Here is a 24,304-nt window from a genome sequence, read left to right as displayed (position 1 = left end):
GGATGGTCGTGGGATGCTCCGCATAAGCCTTGTGATAGATGTACCATGGCAAGGCGATTTATCAAATCGTTCCACGATGCAAATCAGGGGCCTATTAAATCTCATCTGAATGTCACATTCGGATGAATGGATTCCAGAACCACCATGGCGATAGTATCACCCTTATGATAGAACAATATTATATAAAGCTAGATATTGTTTTCGGAGTGTGGCATTACCTAGTGACTTGTCCTCCCAAAATCTAATTTCCAAACCATCTTTTTGATAGAGAATGATCCATAGAGAAAGAAATATCTTCGTAGCCATTAAACCAGCCCAAAAGTACGAGTCCTCAGGCCTCCAATATACTGGAACACTGCCTTTGAGCCAACATATTTTCTCATTATGAGGGTTTGTCATACACCATCTTTCGTCAGTAGCTTAAACAACCACTTACTGAGAAGGGAAGTGTTCTTAACTTTAAGGTCACAAATACCCAACCCCCCTTGGTCTTTGGGACGGAAATTCCCAATGCTACAAAACAACAACAACAACAACAACAAAGCCTTTAGTCCCAAACAAGTTGGGGTAGGCTAGAGGTGAAACCCATAAGATCTCGCAACCAACTCATGGCTCTGGCACATGGATAGCAAGCTTCCACGCACCCCTGTCCATAGCTAGCTCTTTGTCGATACTCCAATCCTTCAGGTCTCTCTTAACGGACTCCTCCCATGTCAAAATCGGTCGACCCCGCCCTCTCTTGACATTCTCCGCACGCTTTAGCCGTCCGCTATGCACTGGAGCTTCTGGAGGCCTGCGCTGAATATGCCCAAACCATCTCAAACGATGTTGGACAAGCTTCTCCTCAATTGGTGCTACCCCAACTCTATCTCGTATATCATCATTCCGGACTCGATCCTTCCTCGTGTGGCCACACATCCATCTCAACATACGCATCTCCGCCACACCTAACTGTTGAACATGTCGCCTTTTAGTCGGCCAACACTCCGCGCCATACAACATTGCGGGTCGAACCGCCGTCCTGTAGAACTTGCCTTTTAGCTTTTGTGGCACTCTCTTGTCACAGAGAATGCCAGAAGCTTGGCGCCACTTCATCCATCCGGCTTTGATTCGATGGTTCACATCTTCATCAATACCCCCATCCTCCTGCAACATTGACCCCAAATACCGAATGCTAGCACAAAAAAAAAGGAGCAAAAGGCTTGAAAACGTAAACGTCTACTTGCAAATTATGCAAACGGAAGGACTGGACAAATGCAATCTCCGAGCAATGTTTGGTCATTCATGTGAAAGACATCAGCTGACCTCACATGGCACATCAAACGGCACCGAACCCTTTGTACAACAAAATATTCCCTCAAGAGTCGAGATTAATGAAATAAGCCTTTCGAGAAGCATTAGTTGCAACAGTTTCAGTTCTGATTTACCAGCATAGACGGAGATATTGGAGCAAAAGCGAGATGACCACATGGACGCATCATATGAGGGTTGATGAAACTGTTGATGCCTCAGCTATCAACCAGAGAGGTTGGCGTGCTTGAAGACAAGCACCAATATCGAAGGGGTGTAATTCAACTCCGTCAAAGATAAGGTTTAGTCCTGGCAAGGTTACATCCTTGCTGTGTGCATCTTCTTGATCTGGCTTTCCTTCATGGGTGGATGACTGTTCGTCAGAGATGTGTTTGGTGGTAGCCTCTTCCTGCTCCGGAGAGAGTGAATATGACCTTTTGAGGTTCACAACATTAGTCACAAATAAATAAACATGAGAAGAATATGAAACATATGACATGAAACCATAAATTCACAAATACTTCCTCCATTCACAAATATAAGATGATTTGGATATTTCAATATGGATTACATACAGACTGAAATGAGCGAACAAACACACTAAAACATGTATGTATACATCTAATTCACAAAAAAGTTAGAACTCTTATAGTATTTGTGAACAGAGGAAGTACCTGACAGTCCTCCCATCAAAGCCCACAACTTCTGTGCCGCATCTCTGTCGGACAGCAAGTTTTAGCCTCTCGTGTTCACTTGGGGTTCTTGTGTTGGTTGGTGCTGAAGGATCATTTGCTGGATCCCATCTGCTACTAATACTATTGATTAAAGTGCGAGGTAGATCCCTTGAGCTTCCCCTCTTGTTATATAACTTAGCTACTGGTCCAGTTGCTTGATATTCACTACAAAGTTCTCTGAGACGCCTCCTTACATTTTGCATCACATCATAATGTTCAGTGAGATCATCTTTCTGAAGTATACGAGACGCAACCACCCTTTCACAAATCCTCTCACATAAGTTTGGATTGAACAAGGGAATTCCAAACTCCAAACTCAAGGGCACCCACTGGTAACTTGCATTTTCTGGGTGAAACTTATCCGATTCGACAAGATTGTTAAGTCTTAATAGACGAAGGTAGCCAAGCGTGGTCAACTGAAATTTACTGGATAGGTCTTTCAGTACTGAGGTCAAATTAAAGACCTGTTCCTTTGGCAAATTCGCTTGAGCTACCACAGATGCAATTGAATGATCATCATTCTTCAGGGGTAAAGGGATATCTACTGTGACAAGGCTTCCTGATGCGTTGAGATCATCTATTCTAAGCGGTTGCACTAACACGGCAGATTGCTTCAACATCGAGTTCAAGCAATGTAAGAGTAGATTGCCCTTGACCAAATTCCCTTCAAACTTCCCTCCTAGTCCACCAACCATAGAGCCATCCCAAGACCATAACAATGCTTTTTCACAACCAGCTAATGGTTCAGGAAGCAATCTGAAGCGTTGTCCTTTCAAGAAAACAGCAGATAGTGGTCCAGAATGGCCTGCAGTATACAATACTAGCTTCATCCAAGGTGTCATCGCAGAATAAGAGGGTGGACCAAAATGAATCGTGCCTGAAGGACCAGGAAGAACTGATGAAGAAGGAAGAGGAACCATTGACACAATAATGTCATAGTCACGGAGAAATAGCCGTTCTAGTGTTGCTGGAGCAAGTGAAGCAAGGCTCTCACATCGGAGGACATCAACAGTGTACTTCCTTTTTATCATCAACACATTGGTGCCAGTTGAGTCATTCTGAGCCTCAATTCTAACCATGTTTTCCCCACGTTCTGGTAAACCCATCGACACTGATGATATATTCTCATCTTTATTATCTAAAACACCAGTAGAGCAGTTATGCTGGGGCACTTTACCAAGGCCATCCTCAGCTCTGTCCTCGATGTTTGCATTGGCCAGATAGGCTGTAACATTTTCATGCAATAAATTTGTTGGAGTCTTTGTTTCACCATCTTTATCAGTACTATCATCGGTAGAAACTCCACCGGACTTTAAGCACTCGAGGGACCACCGCAGACTGAATGCATGATTAGCAAACTCCTCTAGCACACCCTCAAATTTCTTTCCTTCTAAACTAGCCAGATCACTGCATAGTTCCGCAATGCAAGAATCACCTAATTTTCCAGCTTCATACAGCGTGACAGCATGAGATTTTAGACCTGCAGTAGGTCAATTACGGTGCTTAGTAGTGTGCTTATTTAGGCAATACACTAGGTATTAAACTATTAACAAGTACTACAGACGTCATGTAGATCAGCAATGTACAGGAGAAGAAGGGATCACTATATTTCTATATATTATATAAATATACAGAAGTAAAATCTTAAACATGAAACAGGAAGGTGTCCCAAGAATTGGTGTTCAAGAGATTTCAGCTCCAAATCTCACAGGTTCTGCATTACAAATAAAGATAGTATCTAACCTGGGGACAATGAACCCATCATCAAGTATGAAGTAACATTGGCATCAACAACAAAACCTACATGAGCTGTCCCGGATATTCTCCTGGGTCCATTAGTATCGATGCTAAGCAACTGTTGATTGGACTTTTCTGAGTTGATACTTGCATTTGAACCTTCATCATCATCACTAAGAATGTTACTGAGAGATGGAGGTTCACCTTCGTCTTTAAATACAGAGTCACCATCCACAAGTTTTACAGCCCAGCCCAATCGGCAAGCAAATGATGCCGCTGCCTGCAGCTGATAAAGGTCAGCTTGTAAAGTTGCAGCCAATTCAGCAACAGTAGCATTAGCACTTGACACAACAAATACAGCATAAAGTAGCCTGCAATCAAGAAAATCAGGTAATGGATTTTATCACAATACAACAATGCAAGTGAAATATATATTTGAATAAGAAATGAAGGTCATCATCACACAGAAGGATTGCTAGCACTTACTCTTCGATTGGGTCTTCATAGGATTGATCCTTGTTAGAAACAAAGCCTTCAAGCCTAGAAACTGAACAAAAAGAAACAATATAGTAACCTGAAAACATGTTTTCTTAGCACAAATCGCAACGCGTGCTTATTACTTCAATCAAAGGAACAACATTACACGGCCAATTTACCAATTCTTATTACGAAGTAAGAAAATGACTAGGAGATTTTGATATGATGATCAGCAGCATTAAATTGACACCATTGCATTAAATGGCATTTCTTTTCAAACAATGCTCTTGGGCTTCATATCCATAAGAATGACTAGTTTTATATTGTTGTCTTTTCTAACAATACTAACATGGTGAGCTACACATAGATTGGAAAGCCATAAAAGATCTTGTTTTTAAGATAGCTTTGTTCGCCATCCTTGCATGCAATTTCGTATACTGTAGAAAGCAAAAGAATGTGATCCATGGCAAGGGGTCTCGGACCATGCGACCATGGCAGAGGCATTCTTCGATCACTTCCTCTCACTTCTTGGCTCAGCTTCCTTGGTTCCCACTCGAAAGACTGGACATTCGAGGGGAAAGCTGACATGATGGCAGGTGTTGGAGTACGACGATCCCTTTGCAGTTCGGCTAGGGTTATCGACAACGCACAGAGAGCAAATCCAACAGTTCACACGCGGGGAATTGTCAGGTTCGGGCGGCCATGGAGGCGTAAAACCTTACTCCTGTGTTTGGGTGGCTTGACTTGGGGCTCAAGTTACAAGTGCAGCTTGCCGGAAAAACGTGAACAAGCTGCAACTACTGTGTAAGCATGAGCAGGCTGTCGACCCGTGCCAAGGTAGCCATGGGCCTCCTTTTATAGACGAAAAGGGGTCACCACAGTGGCAACATGCTCATTACAAGTATGTGAATAGTAGTCTTGATGCTATCCACCCTAATCCTGCCGGAGTAGGACAAGGGCATCTAATGCACCGTGAGCTGGTGGCCATCCTTCGGCAAAAGGTGTCTCTCCTGTGCCGTCAACGTGGATGAACCTATCTTCTTGACACGTCCACCATACGGGTGTCAATAAAGTTGATCTGCATGCGAGGTGCCGACACGTGTCCTGTTGACTCCCATCGGGCCACCTGCCCGCTCAACACCTCACCTTGACAAGCCATCAGCTGGTCAATGAGGTGGAGCGGGCGGCGGGCAAGGGAGAGCTTTCCTGCAAGGAGCCTTGGCTTGCCGGTGCGAAGCTTGCCGTCAACTTAAGTCTTGTCCTTCAGTACTAACGCAGTACTTCTCGATGACCTGCCTAGAGGTCCTCTTCACGGTCTTGGTGTCCAAGAGGTGAGGCTTGGGTTGAGCTATCCTCCGGCAAGCCCTTGCCGTCCGGAGGGCTGCAACTGCCTATGCACAAGTCTGGAGTACTAAAGGACCCATGTTTTAGTACACCGACAGGAGCCCCCGGGCCTGGGCCGTACACGCATGTGAGGCATCATTGGGCTAGGCCCAAACAGTGCACAGGCACGCGTGGCAGGGAATAACTGTTGTAATCTTCTCTTTTACCACGCCCCCACAATGCGCATTAAATGCGGAACGTGAGAGAGGTGGAACGAAACGGCTGCCAGGGGTAGTGCACCTGAAAAGCGCAGCCACGTAGGACGGAAAAAAGCCAGCCTCCGCGCCTTCCCCATTAAAAGGAAACCGCGAGAGGCACTGCTCATTTACCCCCTTCCGCTCCCAATCTAGCAGCCGCCTCCTTCTGTTAGAGTTATATTATTGATGGCCTTTGGCCTTTTGTATTCTAGCTTCTTGGCATTCTCTTGTACATGTATATATGATGGCTTTGGCCTCCTAATAATATCAAGTTGCATATTCCTGACATGGTATTAGAGCCTAGGTTCTTTTTTTCCGCACGTTTGCAACTCGTGCTGAATCAATCGGCGGCCGTCTCATCCCCAACTTCGGTTGCCACTGCCCTCCGGTCGCTGATCTGGTAGTCGCCGTTCTCCGGGACCGTCCTCGAGTGGGTGTGCGGGGCGCGCTGCCTTCTCAGGCCCCTGCTTGTGTCGTTTTCTCTCCTCGCTGGTCCAGATTGACGAAGGGCTCGCCTCCCGGTCTAGATCGAAGAGGCTGGGTCTGGCAGCCTGTACGCTTGATCGCTGCTCCCTCCTGGCGCCGCAGCTCCTCCACCGAAGGGGTGGAGGAGCACGTCCTGTCGCCGCCCTGCTAGCTCCGGCCGCCGTTTGCTCTTCGGGCCGGCCGCTGAAGTCCGGCGCGGATCCGCCTCAACTACAAGCTTCGGTCGCGGTGCTCCTTCGTCCCTCAACCCGGCTGCCTCCGCCGCGGATCCCTGGCTTCCGCCGTCGTCGCTGATCTTCTTGCCGGCCGTCGCACCAGCTCCGCCGTTTCCGCTACCTTCTGTGCGCCGCCGCCATATCGCGTTGTTCTACTGTCGCGGAGGCTGAATTGCGTCGTGTGGGGTTTGGTCTTCCGTGAAGCAGGCTGGCTTGGCCCTTGGCTGATTAGAACTGGCCCGTTTCTTTCCATTAAAAAAAAGTACTATGTCATTGTCTTTAGTCACTGGTTGTCCTTTGGTCGTCAGCTCACAGAGGCAGCTTCCATCTTTGCTCGGTGCCCCTCCTCGGGCGTTGTTGTCTGTTACTCCGAATTTCTCAGATGGCAGTAGCCGCTCTTCATCGACTTCCTTTGCGGCCTTCACACGATATGGTGCCTGCTCTACGTCGACTTCTCTCGCGGCTTTCGCATGCGGTGGTGGTCGCTTGAAGCCGACTCCTCCCGCGGCTTCCACGCGCGGTGGCGGTCGCTCTACGCCGACTCCTCTCGCGGCTTCCACGCGCGGTGGCGGTCGCTCTACGCCGACTCCTCCCGCGGCTTCCGCGCGCGGTGGTGGTCACTCTACGTCGACTCCTCCCGTGGCTTCCGCGCGCGGTGGTGGTCGCTCTACGCCGACTTCTCCCGCGGCTTCCGCGCGCGGTGGTGGCCGCTCTACGTTGACTCCTCTCATGGCTTCCGCGCGCGGTGACCGCTCTACCTCGACTCTCGCGGCTTCCGCGCACGACGGTGATCGCTCTATGTCAGCTCTCCAAGTGGCCGGCTCTCCGTCGACTCGCTACTCTCAGTCGACTCTACACGCGGCTTCCATGGGTGGTGGAGTTTGCTTATTATCGGCAGATGTTTCTACCTCGACCCCTTCCGCCATGTCCATGTCTCCTCGTGAGATTGCGCAGCTGCAGTCTCTACTTGCTACTTGGGATTCTTCACCGACAAGATCTGCAGGTTCCGTGACTGACTCTTCTGGCAATAAGAAACCACCTTCTACTCCTTCAGGTACATCCCCATGGATTATTGATACTGGAGCATCTTTTCATATGACCTATGATTCTTCCACTTTGACCTCCATTCGACCTGTTGAGTCTCATGTTCGTGTTCTTACGGCTGATGGCACTCCCCTCCCTGTAGCTAGTCGAGGCACTCTTAGCACTTCTTCATTTCATGTTCCCTCTGTCGCTCATGTTCCTCGACTTACCATGCAGCTCATATCTGGTGGTCAGATTGTTGATTCTAATTGTAGGGTCATCCTCGACTTTGATTCGTGTTCTATCCAGGATCGTCGCACGGGTGCTCTACTTGGTGCTGGCTCTCGACGCTCTGATGGTCTCTGGGAGCTTGACTGGCTACGTCTTCCTTCCGCTGCCTCCGCTGCCAGTCTCGTAACCCCTGTTGCTGCATCTACCAGCTCTTTTCAACAGTGGCATCATCGTCTTAGCCATTTATGTGGTTCTCGTCTCTCGTCTTTGGTTCATCGCGGTGTTCTGGGGTCTGTCTCCGGTAACGCTTCGTTGGATTGTCTGGGTTGTAGGCTAGGTAAGCAGATTCAGCTACCCTATCCTCACAGCGAGTTGGTGTCTGAGCGCCCTTTTGACCTTGTTCACTCTGATGTTTGGGGTCCAGCTCCCTTTGCTTCAAAAGGGGGTCATCGCTACTATATTATCTTTATAGATGATTTTTCATGGTACACTTGGATCTATTTCATGTCTTCTCGTAGTGAGGTCTTATCTATATACAAAAAATTTGCTGCCATGGTTCAAACCAAGTTTTCCACTCCTATTCGTGTTTTTCGCGCAGATTCAGCTGGTGAGTATATCTCCCATGCGCTGCGAGGATTCCTTGCTGAGCAAGGTACTCTTCCTCAGTTCTCTTGCCCTGGTGCTCATGCTCAGAATGGTGTGGCTGAGCGCAAGCATCGTCACCTTCTTGAGACGGCGCGCGCGATGATGATCGCCGCCTCTCTTCCGCCTCACTTCTGGGCTGAGGCTATTACCACTTCCACGTATCTTATTAACATTCAGCCATCTGCTGCTCTACAGGGTGGCATTCCTCTCGAGCGTCTTTCTGTTCGCTCTCCTGATTATTCGGTGCTTCGCTTGTTTGGTTGCGTTTGCTATGTTTTGCTTGCCCCTCGTGAACGCACCAAACTAACCGCTCAGTCTGTTGAGTGTGTTTTTCTTGGATACAGTGATGAGCATAAGGGCTATCGGTGTTGGGATCCCATCAGTCGTCGGATGCGTATTTCTCGGGATGTGACCTTTGATGAGTCTCGTCCCTTCTACCCGCGTCCATCCTCCTCGGCCTTTTCCATAGAGGATATCTCTTTTCTTACATTTCCGGATACACCTCCCCCTGTGCCAAGTATTCCTACTCCTCGTCCTACTGTTGTAGATTCGACACCGTCCTCTCCTACGGTTTCTTCTCCTCCCTCATCACATGACTCCCCACCTTCATCATCGACACCTTCACCTTCTCCATGTTCATCACCGATACCTTCCCCTTCTCCACCTTCATCGATACATTCCCCGTCTCCATCTTCAGTGATTCCACCTCTTCCCTCCTTTCCTTTTCATTATACTCGACGTCCACGTATTGTGGACGAGTCCACTGATGTGCCCTCTACTTCTGGTGTGTCGTCTTCCTTCTCTCAGTCGACTTATGGTCTTCGTTCTCGGCCTTGTCCGCCCCCTGATCGATATTCTCCTTCTCGCTATGGTCTTTCGACCGTTCTTGAGCCGACTTCTTATCGAGATGCTATTGTGCATCCTGAATGGCAGTTTGCGATGGCAGAGGAGATTGCTGCTCTTGAGCGCACCGGCACATGGGATCTGGTTTCTCTTCCTCCCGGTGTTCGTCCCATCACTTGTAAGTGGGTCTATAAGATAAAGACTCGCTCTAATGGTTCTCTTGAGCGTTATAAAGCTCGTCTTGTTGCTCGTGGCTTTCAGCAACAACATGGTCGCGATTACGATGAGACTTTTGCTCCTGTGGCCCATATGACCACTGTCCGTACACTTCTTGCCGTGGCTTCTGTTCGCCATTGGTCCGTGTCTCAGCTTGATGTGAAGAATGCCTTTTTAAATGGTGAGTTGCGCGAGGAGGTTTATATGCAACCGCCACCTGGGTATTCTGTTCCTGATGACATGGTTTGTCGTCTTCGCCGCTCTCTTTATGGCCTTAAGCAAGCCCCCCGTGCCTGGTTTGAGCGCTTCGCTTCTGTGGTGACTGCTGCTGGTTTTTCGCCCAGTGCTCATGATCCAGCATTGTTTGTCCACCTTTCTGCTCGTGGTAGGACTCTTCTTCTTCTATATGTTGATGACATGATCATCACTGGCGACAATTCTGAGTACATTGCCTTTGTCAAGGCCCGCCTCAGTGAGCAGTTCCTTATGTTTGATCTTGGTCCTCTTCGTTACTTTCTTGGGATTGAGGTTTCATCCACCTCTGATGGCTTTTATATTTCCCAAGAGAAGTATATCCAAGATCTTCTTACTCGTGCGGCTCTTAGTGATGAGCGCACTGTTGAGACTCCTATGGAGCTCAATCTTCACCTTCGTGCTTCTGATGGCGAGCCCTTGTCTGATCCGACGCGTTATCGTCATCTTGTTGGGAGTCTTGTCTATCTTGCTGTCACACGTCCGGATATCTCGTATCATGTCCATATTCTGAGTCAGTTTGTTTCTGCTCCCACTTCTGTTCACTATAGTCACCTTCTTCGTGTTCTACGCTATCTTCGTGGCACGATCTCTCGTCGTCTTTTTTTCCCCGTTCCAGCTCGTTACAGCTCCGGGCCTATTCAGATGCTACATGGGCTAGTGATCCTTCGGACCGCCGTTCACTTTCCGCTTACTGTGTTTTTCTTGGTGGTTCTCTTATTGCCTGGAAGACGAAGAAACAAGCTGCAGTTTCTCGTTCGAGTGCAGAGGCCGAGTTACGAGCTATGGCTCTTCTGACGACAGAGGTGACTTGGTTACGATGGTTACTGGAGGATTTTGGTGTTTCTGTTACTACACCTACCACCCTCTTGTCAGACAGTACAGGTGCTATCAGTATTGCGCGGGATCCGGTGAAGCATGAGCTTACCAAGCATATTGGTGTGGATGCCTTTTTTGTGCGCGCTGCTGTGCAGGATCATGTTATTGGTCTTCAGCATGTGCCTTCCGAGTTACAGCTAGCAGATTTCTTCACGAAGGCCCAGACTAGAGCGCAACATGAATTTCATCTCTCCAAACTCGGTGTTGTGGATCCACCATGAGTTTGAGGGGGGCTGTTAGAGTTATATTATTGATGGCCTTTGGCCTTTTGTATTCTAGCTTCTTGGCATTCTCTTGTACATGTATATATGATGGCTTTGGCCTCCTAATAATATCAAGTTGCATATTCCTGACACCTTCATCTTCCTCCTCGCGCAAGAACAAAGCACTCTGCTCCTTCCGCTGCTGCTCCACCGCGCCATTCCTCAATCCCCAGCGCATTCACCATGGCCCCAAAAAGAGCGAAGAAGGCGATGGACCCGGAGGCAGAGAAGAAACTCAAGAGGGAGAAACAGCGGCGGGAGAACACCATCTTCCCGCCAGCGTTGACGGCCGACGACCTAACTTCAAGATATTCGTACGTCTGGTCGAGCCAGACCGACAATCATCCGGCTACAGAAGTCCTCCCGGGGTCGGCTGATCCAGCGGACAACCAGTTTCACTTCTTTGCCGGGTATTTCTATGGCGGGCTCTACCCACCTTTTTCAGATTTCTTCGTGGAGGTCATGCAGTCCTACGGATTTCATTTGCTGGATTTTGCTCCCAATGCCATCACTTGCGTGTCTATTTACGCACATCTGTGCGAAAACTTCCTGCGGATAGCACCCAATCTTGACCTGTTCCGGCACTTCTTCATCCCCCAGATCGAGAACGACGCTCTCTCCGGCAGCATTACCTGGATTCCAAGAACGCGGATGAAGGAGCACTATCTTGAGGGCAAGCTGCACACCAAGTGGAACAAGTGGAGGGCGGATTGGTGCTGGATTAAGCAGGATCCACAAGATGAAATCCCTCCCTTCTGCCGCCTCCGAACCCAGAGGATCGGGAAGGGGAAAACTTGGAGCAATATCGGGCCCAGCAACGCCAAGCTCGGGATGGCGCTGTACAGAATCCACCGTCTCAAGGCCGTCGGGCTGACCTTAAAGGTGGTTGGGGCGGATATCACCCGTTGCCGGATCGCCCCGCTGCATCATAGAGGAGGCCGAAGGGCATGGGAGTACCAGAACCCCAACGACCCAATGTGCCTGCACCCTGGGGCCGACAGCAACTTGCCGGTGATGGAGCACTACTTGCTCATATGCCAGCTCTTCAACAAGGGCTGCGAGTTCCTCTTGCCGGAAAAGGTGGTTCTGCTCTGCAACAACTCCACCAAGGGCGAGACCCTAGCGAAGATACCGGAGTGCAACGCCGACGCCAAGGGGGTTGTGGAGCGGTGGACAGAGCCCTCCAAGGCTGAGGTGGAAAAATTGCTTGCGGGTTTGAAGGAGAAGGCCGTCCGGGTGGAGAACGACATGGTTCACCCCCACCAGAGATGACGAGGCCGTCTTCCTCAAGGCCAGAGCAGAAGAGGCCAAGGAGGCTAAACGCCTCCAGCAAAAGGTCGACGCCACCGGCAAAGGGAAGCAGGTGGTGGAGCACAGGGGAGCACACTGAAGACGGGGCCAGTGCACCCATTGAGGATCACGCCAAAGAGCGGCTCGCTAAGGAAGATGCCGAAGAGCATACCGGCGAGACCACCGAGGATGACGATCCCGTCGGGGAGCACGAGGACGATGAGGAGGAGCTCGCCGGAGAAACGGAGGGAGATGAGTACATTCCCCCAACTCGCACCAAAAGTGCCTTTGCAAAAAGGCCCGACAAGAAGAGGGAAGCACGCCTTGATCTGCTAAGCACGGAGCTTGTTGGGACCCAGGTGGCCGGCAAGGCTTCTCGTGCGCAGCCTTCTCAGCGCCAACGCCCTCGCGTCCCAGCATCTCGGCAATTGACTTCGTCGGTTGCTGGAGAGGTGGGTGCTCCATAGCCCCCAGCTCCTTCAAGGATGAAGCGTGCTAGGAACCCGCCACGACAGGAGCCGAGGCGGCTGCGCTCTACGACTTGTCCGTCCTCAGCGAGCCTGATGAGGAAGAGGAGTAAGCACCCCACCCTCCTGTCATCACGCTTTTTTTGCATCGGTTGTTGATTCTGATCATCACGAACAACTTGTTGTTGATTCTGATCATCACGAACAGTAGGAGGCGGACGGCGGCGGCAGCAGTCAGAGATGCGGTAGCGGCGAGGGAAGAAGGGACAACAGCGGCCGGAAAGATGACGCTGCAGCGCGAGATCCGACCTTAGCACGAGTTGCGCATGCAAAAAAGTAAACTAGGTCTGAAACCATGTTAGGAAAAATGCAACTTGTATTTCCAGGTGGTCATAGGCCGCCAATATATTATGCAGAAAACCCCTTATAGAACGGAGAAAATACAACGGTTACACGGCTAAATATATATAACTCTAACATTTTTCAGTACTTTTCTAAAATGTACGGGCGATGTATTAAATGTTGAACCTGTCAAAGCAAAAAAAACTATTCACTCGCATGTTTGTACAACCTATATGTTTGGTTTCTATCAAAGATAAGAAATTTTAGGACAAATCATTTACGTCATAACTTGATCGAAAAGGGAAAAGGTTATCCAAATCATTTATTGGCAGTCACGAGACAAGATAATACATGCCCATGAAACAAAGAGAAAACATGAATATGGGATTTAGATACAAGACAGCATGAGCAACAACGCCAATCAATTAGAGTAATTTTAACATGAACAAACTAAACAAAGCACTAGACAATTTTAACCTAGGCATTACATGGGTGTCTTATCCTCAAAAAATATTCCATGAACTCTATATACCTTTGAAGCGGTCATCAGTGTAAACAGGCACATCAAAGTACACTAACCCTCTTTTATAGAGGTCATCTATAATCTTCATATCAAAAAGAATATATGAATTGGCTTCCTCTTTGCAGATTTTGTCTATGGTTGCTGTTTCTTCTTCTGAAAGTTTCTACAGTAGATTAATAAACATTAATTCTTATCAGTTCTACATGAGACTACACAAAGAAATGATAGCTTCATATAGACCAAACAAGAAGCTCATCTTCCATACTGAGAAAGAGGGAACCTGACCTTGAACTCTTCCAATGTAAAGTTAACCAGACAAACTCCCCACCAAGGCTCGACTGGGAAGTCAACAGGCTGTGTAGGCAGTAAATCTTTTGCGATTGATTTGTTCAGCTTCCACATTAGTTTCTGAAGAATTAAACAGAGGGAAACCCATCATTTACTAGGATGATCGATCTTGCTGCAAGATAGTTTACCAACATGATAAACCTCTCTAGGTATACTAAGAACAAAGTTAACCTGATTTTCGAGACTTATCATGAACTAAACTAACATGATTTTTTTAAGAGAAAAAAACCCCAGCCTGATAGTATATGCACGGTGTGGTCTAGAACATTATACAGCTCAGATTAACTTAGATTTCTCACAAAAAAAGAGTTGACTAACTTTTATATCTATGCAAGAGTTCATTTATGATCTTAGGATTAAGTTATTATTTATGTTCTGGTTATCTAGATAACACCGAGTAGTTATAGTTAATTACTAGTTATTGTAATAAGAGCATGTACAGTTTGCAAGCGCTCAGAGAGATGCTTAACAAATTAAGCTGATTTGATTTGCCATGTGGACCGCATTGTCGCTTATTTTTTTACTAGAATACACACAAGCGTGCGTATCTTATACTCCCCCCGTTCAATAATATAGTGCGCATAGATTTTTTGAAAAGTCAAACATTGACCAAGTTTATAGAGAAAACTTTGGCATTCTAGATGAAAATGTTTTACTCCACAAACTTGGTCAAAGTCTATGAGGTTTGACTTTTCAAAAAATCTATATGCACTACATTATGGAACGGAGGGAGTATGGAGAAAGGGTATAGAGCCCATCCATGGTACACTGTAACATAGGCACGATGTGCCAATCCACTTAATCCTGTTACATGATTACTCACCTGAACATAGGCACAATTTGCAAGTACGCACATTGTTGCTTATTTTTTGAAGCATGAGTGCTTGATAGGCACCAACACTTAAGAAATGCTTATGTATTTGATTAACACGAATTTCATCCAAGCACCAGCAGGTAGGGGCTTGCATTAATTAATCATTTATGTTCTGGTCTTCTCGATAACACCAAATTGTAGTTATCATAGTAAGAGCATGTAAAATTTGCAAGTGCTTAGAGAGGTGCTTAGCAAACTAGGCCGATTTTTGTCATGTGGGATGGCATTCGTGCTTATTTTGAATCATGAGCGCTTGATAGACACAGGTGCTTATGTATTTAATTAGCACAAAATTCATATATGAATCAGCTTTTGGGAAGGGGAGCCTTGGCGCAATGGTAAAGCTCCTGCCTTGTGACCATGAGGTCATGGGTTCAAGTCCTGGAAACAGCCTCTTACAGAAATGTAGGGAAAGGCTGCGTACAATAGATCCAAAGTGGTCGGATCCTTCCCCGGACCCTGCGCAAGCTGGAGCTACATGCACCAGGCTGCCCTTTTTAATCAGCTTTTTCCTTAAGTGCCCGAGGCTTGCCAATGGTAGGGGCTTGCATTGGAGTAGATAAAATTTACGTAAGTGCTTGATGATGTGGCTAGATACTCTCCCTTTAAGCACTCGCGCATAAGTACCTTGCACTATGCATGCGTAGGGTTCACCAGATTGATGGCTAATTGAATTTATTCTTGCATGAGAAAAGCTAGTATTTCATTTATTTTTCCAAGACTTTAAATCGCATGTTATTGATCTTTCTAATGGATAAATCAAAATCCCGCATAATCAACTATTTAGGCCGATACTAAAAGCAATAGGGCTCAGATATAAATGCATGTGCAAACAGAGGACTAAAAACACAGAGGAAATTAGATCATATCACAGAGAACGTGCAAGAGCACATCCTATCATACGAAGAAACAACAACAACAAAGCCTTTAGTCCCAAACAAGTTGGGGTAGGCTAGAACTGAAACCCATAAGATCTCGCAAACAACTCATGGTTCTGGCAGATGGATAGCTGCTTCCATGCACCCCTGTCCATGGCTAGTTCCTATCATATGGAGAAAAGCAAAACAAATTTACAAGAGTCCAGTCACGACAGGCTTTTCATCTTAAGGGAAAGGAAACAACCGAGGACCAAACCTAGCAGTACACACCCTCAAGCCTATTCCTCATGGTAGTTCATGCAACCAACGGCGATAGACTTCTATGGAAAGAAACCATTTTATTTCATAGTAATGCTATGGTGTTCTTATGGTTAGTTTGGAGTGCAGAATTGGAAATGGAAAACAGAATTTAGCATTCATGGAAACGAAACTTATAGATGAATTTCAAGTGTTGGATCACAATCCATTCAGCCAAAGCCCCTTAAACCCTATGTATGTAAGTATGTTTCACAAGATTGAAAGGGCAATTGTTACCATGAAAATTAAGTAATGAGAACATTGACAATAGTGCAGTACTACCTTTGATCTGCATTTGTTCATAATATCAATAAATTCATTTCTTCCAATACCAGTCAGCCTTAGGGCATCAGCAGCAGTGAAGTTTGGAATACTATCATATGGTTGTTCTGCAATGTAATTACACATGTAAGAAATATACATAAATATTGTTGATGAATAAAGCAAGTAAAAATCCCATCAGTTGTGATATTTCATCTCATATTTCACCGTGGCTCCAAACTATTATTGGGATAAGCAGTAAGAACACAACGTCCCAATGCTGGGAAGTGGGATGCTGATGCACTTTTTTTTCAGAAAAGGCAAAGCTTGTGTTTCTATCCATTGGTAGAAGAAAGATTTACAACCGTACAAGCCCAAGACTAGGCCAAAACAAACAAGCACTCAAGACAAGACTACGACAGCGGCTGCTAGACAGACACCATCCACACAAACACACAGCACGGAAACCCCGCCACAGGAAGCGACAATCCAACTCTGCGAAGAGGGCAAAGTTGGGCCTCTCCCGCTTTGGAGAGAAGACACATGGCGTCGTGGACCACCGGTCTCGCACCGCCGCTAGTGCCGAGGCCACCACACCTCACCGCATCCCTTGATCCTTGTCCATCGCAAGATACTCCAACATCCGTTAGTCAAAACCCCTCGAGAACCCCAGGCTTGGCCCCTGCTAAGGCGTCAGGCAGGGGGGTCTCTAAGTAAGCACCCTCGTTCAGAAAGGATGTTGCTCTCACCAAAGCTCCAGGGGATTCTTGCTCCCTTGGGGGTTCCTCGATCCCAAGACCGCACTTGGGCAGAGCGACCACCGGTGGGGAGGACAACGCCCCGGGAGTTGGGGCCACGGCTGTAACGTTTAGGCTCGGCTGCTAATCATAAACCTTTGTGCAGCCTTCGAGAAGAGCAAACCAAAACAAAGGCGCCAAAGAAACTCACATGTCAGATCTAGGAATCCAGTTCACCAGCCTAGCCCACCTAGCGGCTGAAGGCGGCAATCGAACAAAGCCGCCGAAGGGACGAAACCACTTCACTTTGATCGCCAAAGAACACGAACGTGGCTCCCCACCAGCCAAGGGACCAAGAAAGGGGCCCCTTCCATTCCCACTGGCCATCAAAGAGAGCCAGAGGAGTTTGGACAAAGAGGAAACGAACAAACCATAAAGGAATCTGTCGTGGGAGTAAGTCTGACAGTAAGGATAGGGGATACGAAGGATGAAGCAAGGCCCTAACTACGGCGAGGTTGTACACACGAGTTTTATGAATTCAAGCCCCTCTCGGAGGAGGTAACAACCCTACGTCTCGGTGCCCGGAGGCTTGTCGACTGGAATGTGTGTGTGAGTTACAGGGGGTGTGAACCCTTGTGCCAGAGGAGGGGGGTGGCTTATATAGAGTGCGCCATACCCCTCCAGCCCTCAGTTACACAGGGTTCAATGTAAGTTAAGACAGAGGCGTTACTGGTAACGCCTGCTATAATGACCATTAATGACCTTTAAGACTACGGAGTGAACGCCTGACCGTTGCCATCCTGAGGTGGCTTTAGATCTTCTGTACTCCGGGTGATTCTTCGACGGTCGAGTGACTCTATCTTGGTCGAGTGGAATTGGGGTATCCGAGTGGAATAGTTGGTCGAGTGGCTTGCACTCCAAGGTGATTTCAGTCGGTATCTTCTGTTGTACTTCAAATGTCTTTGACTCTAGGGCAATGTCCTTGGGTAGGGCGTCTAGGTCAAGCCTATGACACTACCCTAAGTACATGGCATCGCCATTAGCCCCCGAATGAATTGAGGTCCGAGTGAAGTAAGGTTGAAGCTGTTTCCGATTCGATTCTATGCTTTGGGGGCATTTCATCGGAGTCTGGAAATCGTACTGGAACTTTAACCTTGCGTCAGTCGCCTCGATCGATTCTGTGGTCGTCGAGTGAATTACGTCGTAAATCTTCGAGTGACTTAGAGTGTGAAATCTTCGGCGCGGTTGATTGCTCTGCGGTTCCTGGATCTCACGGGATTCGAAATTTTGGAGAAGCACACGGGACGGAGCGCGGCACAGTAAGCGGAACAGATAGACAGAGGCGCCTCAATTTCCGCGCCATCTTTTTCGCCACGTATCGGGCGAGCATCTGCTGCGGGATGTGATAAGATCGCTTGGGCCCACCGATCAGCCACTCGGAAGCAGCCCCATAAAGAGTGCTCGGGCCGATGCAATGCACAGTGCTCCTCATTCGGTCCTCTTCTCCTCTGCTTCTCCACCGCGCATCTCCCCGCTCTCGACGTTCCGCCTAGTCCGCGTGCACGCCACCGCCATGGGGAAAGACAAGACCGCGGCCCTGGAGCGCGCGAAGGTGTCAGCGCGGCGAAAGGCAAAAAGACTGCTCGGGGGTCGTCGTCGCGGTCCGGTCTGCCGCCTGGTTGGATTCAGGGGGACTGGATCCGCTCCACCGTCGTGCAGGAAGATTTGAAGAGGCTCGCCGAGGACGGCATGATTGCTGACAAATCTTGGAGGCTGCCGGAGGGGGAATCCGAGCCCCGGCCGCATGAGGGTGAGCGTGTCCTCCTCACCACACACGTCGATCGAGGTTTTTCCTTTCCCCCGCATCCGTTCTTTCGGGGTTTCTTGAACTTTTTCGGTGTCCAGATTCACCATTCCCCGCCCCCACCCCCAACACCATCACATATCTCACTGCGTACATCTCTTTGTGCGAAAACTTTCTGGGCTGCCAACCACATTGGGATCTCTTCAAACACATCTTTACTTGTCGTTCTCTTCACTCGGAGTGTTTTTTGAAACTTAGACGAATACGGGATCGCAGCTAAGCCCCCGAGTGAGAGGGTTGCTCTTCACTCGGAGTATTTTTTGTAACTTAGGCGAGTGCGGGATCGCAGCTAGGCCCCCGAGTGAGAGGGTTGCTCTTTACTCGGAATATTTTTTATAACTTAGACGAGTGCGGGATCGCAGCTAAGCCCCCGAGTGAGAGGGTTGCTCTTCACTCGAAGTGTTTTTTGAAACTTCACGAGTGCGGGTCGCAGCTAAGCCCCCGAGTGAGAGGGTTGCTCTTCACTCGGAGTGTTTTTTGAAACTTAGGCGAATACGGGATCGCACTAAGCCCCCGAGTGAGAGGGTTGCTCTTCACTCGAAGTGTTTTTTGAAACTTAGACGAATACGGGATCGCAGCTAAGCCCCCGAGTGAGAGGGTTGCCCTTCACTCAGAGTGTTTTTTGAAACTTAGGCGAATACGGGATCGCAGCTAAGCCCCCGAGTGAGAGAGTTGCTCTTCACTCAGAGTGTTTTTGAAACTTAGGCGAATCGGGTTCGCGGCTAAGCTACCCACTAGGGGATTTGAACACACATGTTTATGTGAAAACAATCATTTAAGATATTGCAAAAATCATGTCTTAGATAAGCATACTGAAGGATTCTTATTACAACTCGTCGATCCGAGTGTTTAGGTATAAAAACGGCGGAGCAAGTCCGCATTTCACGAGCATGGCTCGTCTTCTTTCTTGGCTACGTTGTAGAGGTGATACGCCCGTTGTGGAGCACCTTGGTGATGATAAAGGACCCTTCCCGGGCCGGAGCGAGCTTGTGAGGTCGTTTCTGGTGCACTCGGAGCACAAGGTCTCCTTCCTAAAACGCTCGACCTCTGATATTTCGGACATGGAATCGACGTAGGTCTTGCTGATAGATGGTCGACCGGATCAGAGCCATCTCTCGTTCTTCTTCTAGGAGATCAACTGCGTCCTGGCGTGCCTGTTCTGCTTCAGCTTCAGAGAAGAGTTACACTCGGGGAGCATTGTGTAACAAATCACTCGGAAGCACAGCTTCAACGCCATATACCATGAAGAAAGGGGTTCTATCAGTCGACCGATTAGGAGTCATTCTCAATCCCCACAAGACAGACGGCAACTCAATCACCCAAGCTCCAGCCGCATGCTTGAGGTCGCGCGTCAATCGAGGTTTCGGTCCTTGAAGGATCAAGCCATTCGCTCTTTCAGCTTGTCCATTCGACTACGGATGCGCAACGGATGCGTAATCGACCCGAGTGCCTTGGGAAGCGCAGAATGCTCTGAACTCATCAAAAGTTGGACCCGTTATCTGTGATAATGCTGTGAGGAACTCCATATTGGAATATCAGCTCTCTGATGAAGCTAATGGCAGTGCTTGAATCAAGATTCTTGATAGGCTTGGCTTCGATCCACTTGGTGAACTTGTCGACTGCTACGAGCAAATGAGTGAAACCGCTTCTGCCAGTCTTCAAAGGTCCAACCATGTCCAACCCCCAAACTGCAAAAGGCCAGACGAGTGGAATAGTCTTCAAGGCAGATGCAGGCTTGTGAGACATGTTTGAGTAAAACTGGCAGCCTTCGCACTTGTCGACTATATCTTTAGCCATCTCATTCGCTCGCGGCCAGTAGAATCTCGCTCGGTATGCTTTGGCCACGATGGTCCGAGAGGACACGTGGTGACCGCGGGTCCCCGAGTGGATCTCATTTAAGATCAGTCGACCTTCTGGAGAGATGCAACGCTGAGCTACTCCAGTAACACTTTCTCTGTAAAGCTGTCCACTTATCACCGTGAAGGCTTTGGATCTGCGGACAATCTGGCGGGCCTCATCTTCATCCTCTGGGAGCTCCTGCCTGAGCAGATATGCAATATATGGCACCGTCCAGTCGGGAGTGATCACTAAAACCTCCATGATCAAGTCGATTACTGCTGGAAATTCAATCTCAGTCAGATTGCTTGAACTTATCGGTTGCGGGTGCTCCTCTGTAAAAGGATCTTCTTGAACTGATGGGGTATGGAGATGCTCTAAGAACATATTACTGGGAATAGGCTTCCGAGTGGAGCCTATCTTCGCCAGATCATCAGCTGCTTGATTCTTGAGTCGGGGTATATGGTGGAGCTCCAACCGTTCAAACTTCTTCTCTAATTTTCTCACTGATTGCAGTAACCAATCATGGCAGGGCTCCTGATGTCCCACTCCTTCATTACTTGATTGACCACCAAATCTGAGTCGCCGTAGATCATCAGGCGACGGACGCCGAGTGAGATGGCCATACGCAACCCATACATAAGTGCCTCATACTCAGCTTCATTGTGTGAAGAGTCGAAGTGAATCTGGAGGACATAACTGAGCTTATCGCCTCTTGGGGACACCAGGACCACTCCAGCACCAGATCCGTTCAACATCTTGGACCCATCAAAAAACATAGTCCAATATTCCGAGTGAACTTGAGTCGGCTGCTGCTGCTCGATCCACTCCGCCAGAAAATCTGCTATTGCCTGAGACTTGATTGCTTTCTTTGCTTCAAACTTGATATCCAAAGGAAGGAGTTCAATCGCCCACTTGGCCACTCGACGGTTGCATCTCGATTGTTCAGAATTTCTGATAGTGGGGCGTCGATGACGACTGAAACCGAGTGGTCTGCGAAGTAATATACAACTTTCTTCATGGTCAAATAAATCCCGTAGACAAGCTTCTGGTAATGTGGATACCTTTGCTTGGACGAAGTCAAGACTTAAGAGATATAGTACACTATGCGTTGAACTTTGTAGGCTTTGCCTTCTTCTTCCCGCTCGACGGTGAGCACTGTGCTGACAACTTGTCCAATGGCTGCAATATATAACAATAGAGGCTCTTTGCTGACTGGGGCAGCAAGCACCGGCTGGGTGGAAAGCAGGGCTTTGAGCTCTACAACCGCTGCTTCGGCTTCGGGAGTCCACTCGAACTTGTCAGACTTCTTCATCAGTCGGTAAAGAAGCAATGCCTTTTCACCGGGACGAGAAATGAATCGGCTCAATGCAGCCAAACAACCAGTAAGCTTCTGAACATCATGCACACGCACAGGGCGTTTCATTCGAACAATTGCTCTAATCTTTTCTGGGTTTGCGTCGATCCCTCGTTCGGAAACGAGGAAACCGAGTAGCTTTCCACCTAAGACTCCGAATGTGCACTTCGACGGATTGAGCTTGATATCATATCTTCTTAGGTTGGCAAATGTTTCAGCGAGGTCAGTCAGCAGGTCGAAACCTTTACGTGACTTGACCATGATATCATCCATGTATGCTTCCACGTTCCGACTGATTTGAGTGAGCAGGCACTTCTGAATCATGTGCATGAACGTGACTCCAGCATTCTTAAGGCCGAAGGGCATGGTAATATAACAAAAGCACCCAAACGGGGTGATGAAGGCCGTTTTTATCTCATCGGGTCCATACAGTCGGATCTGATGATACCCCGAATACACATCCAAAAAGGATAAACGCTCACACCCCACAGTTGAGTCGACAATCTGGTCGGTGCGAGGGAGAGGGAAGTGATCTTTCGGGCAGGCCCGATTGATGTGCTTGAAATCGATACACATACGAAGTGAATCATTTTTCTTGTACCATGACGACATTGGCGAGCCACTCGGAGTGGTACATCTCGCGGATGAACTCAGCTGCCAACAGCCGAGCCACCTCTTCGCCAATTGCCTTTCTCTTCTCCACGGCGGACCAACGGAGGTGTTCCTTGACAGGTTTTGCTTCCGGGTCGACACGCAAACGGTGCTTAGCCAGTCCCCTGGGTACACCCGACATGTCAGATGGTTTCCATGCGATGATGTCCCAGTTCGCACGGAGGAACTGGATGAGCGCTTCTTCCTATTTACTGTCGAGTATTGTTGAGATGTGAGTCGGGGCAGCATTGGGGTCTTCCGGGTAAATGTGGACGGGCTTTGTTTCTTCGGCCGACTGAAATGCGGACTCTGAAGCAGGCTTCTTAGCTCGCAACAAATCACTCGGATCTGCATTTTTCTTATATTCTTCCATCTCTACTGCTGCCATCTGCTCGTCGGCAATCTTTGAGCCTTTCTGAAAACATTCCTCTGCTCTCTGCCGATTCCCTGTGACCGTGATCACTCCTCTGGATCCTGGCATCTTCAACTTAAGATATACGTAACACGGTCGAGCCATGAAACGAGCATATGCGGTTCTGCCCAGAATTGCACGATATGCACTGTGGAAATCTACCACCTCAAACATCAACTTCTCCTTGCGATAGTTCTTTGAATTACCGAAAACCACATCAAGGATGCTCTGACCGAGTGAATCTGCTTTATTTCCTAGGATGACTCCGTGGAATCGCATGTTGCTCTCACTGAGCTTGAACATCGGAATGCCCATCCCTCAGAGGGTCTCAGCATACAGAATGTTCAATCCACTGCCACCATCCATTAGAACCTTGGTCAGTCGGGTACCCCCAACGACTGGGTCGACCACCAACGCTTGCCGCCCGGGGTAGCAACGTGCGCTGGGTGATTGGGCTGGTCGAATGTAATGGGAGTTTTTGACCATTTCAAATACGTCGTGGCTGCCGGAGCAACCATGTTCACTTCTCTGTTAATAACTTTCAGTCGACTTTTGCTCTCTAAGTCAGCAAAAATTACCAAAGTAGCATTCACATTGGGGTAATCATCATCTTCCTCTTTCTCTTCTTCCTTATCAGAGTCCTTCTCTGGGGGCTGACCCTCTCTGAATTGCTGAATCAGGAGCCGACACTGTCGAGTGGTATGCTTGGGTAGAATCAAGTTACCCTCTTCATCTTTTTTCGTGTGTATGTGACATGGTAAATCGAGGATGTCGTTACCGGCCTGATCCTTCACCTTCTTGGGCACCCACGGCTCCTTAGGTTTTCCTTCGAATTTTCCTTGATTCAGAACCGCAGCCTCGGCGGGACCTGCAACTTCAGCCTTATGCTTCTGCTTCCGACTGGAATTTCCACTTCGGTGTCTTGGGCAACTGGTTTTCCCTTGCCACTGCGGAGTCGGTCTTCCTCTTCGCCGTTAGCATACCGAGTGGCTATTTCCATCATTCGGGCCAGAGACATGTCTTCGGACCGACCGAATTTCAGGTTGAGCTCTCTATACAGGACACCCTCTTTGAAAGCGCAAACTGTCTGGTGCTCTGACACATTATCTACAGTGTGATGAAGGGTAGTCCATCTCTGGATGAAGTCTCTCAAAGTCTCATTCTGCTTCTGAACACAGTGATGCAATTCAATCAGCCCAGCAGGTCGCTTGCAGGTGCCCTCGAATGTTTTGATAAACACAGTGCTAACTCTTCCCAACAAAAGATACTTCCAGGGGCCAACTGATTCAACCAAGC

General features: G+C 48.3%; 1 protein-coding gene across 3 annotated transcripts in view; it reads right to left on the bottom strand.

The window, feature by feature from the left end:
• Positions 1 to 1,247: 1,247 nt before the first annotated feature.
• Positions 1,248 to 24,304, bottom strand: part of LOC123061257 (protein FAM91A1) — a 50,176-nt gene continuing 27,119 nt past the window's right edge. For all 3 annotated transcript variants that reach the window (XM_044484267.1, XM_044484268.1, XM_044484269.1), the window contains exons 4-10: positions 16,173 to 16,279; positions 13,779 to 13,901; positions 13,503 to 13,656; positions 4,248 to 4,308; positions 3,768 to 4,132; positions 1,965 to 3,504; positions 1,248 to 1,724 (exon numbers count right to left, since the gene is read on the bottom strand). In XM_044484267.1, the coding sequence (XP_044340202.1) occupies positions 1,478 to 1,724; positions 1,965 to 3,504; positions 3,768 to 4,132; positions 4,248 to 4,308; positions 13,503 to 13,656; positions 13,779 to 13,901; positions 16,173 to 16,279 (2,597 nt within the window). In that variant the 3' untranslated portion in view covers positions 1,248 to 1,477. The remainder of the gene's footprint in view (positions 1,725 to 1,964; positions 3,505 to 3,767; positions 4,133 to 4,247; positions 4,309 to 13,502; positions 13,657 to 13,778; positions 13,902 to 16,172; positions 16,280 to 24,304) is intronic.

Source organism: Triticum aestivum, chromosome 3A (genome assembly GCF_018294505.1).
Source record: "Triticum aestivum cultivar Chinese Spring chromosome 3A, IWGSC CS RefSeq v2.1, whole genome shotgun sequence".
Lineage (NCBI taxonomy): Eukaryota > Viridiplantae > Streptophyta > Magnoliopsida > Poales > Poaceae > Triticum > Triticum aestivum.
This window is presented reverse-complemented; position numbering and strand designations above follow the sequence as displayed.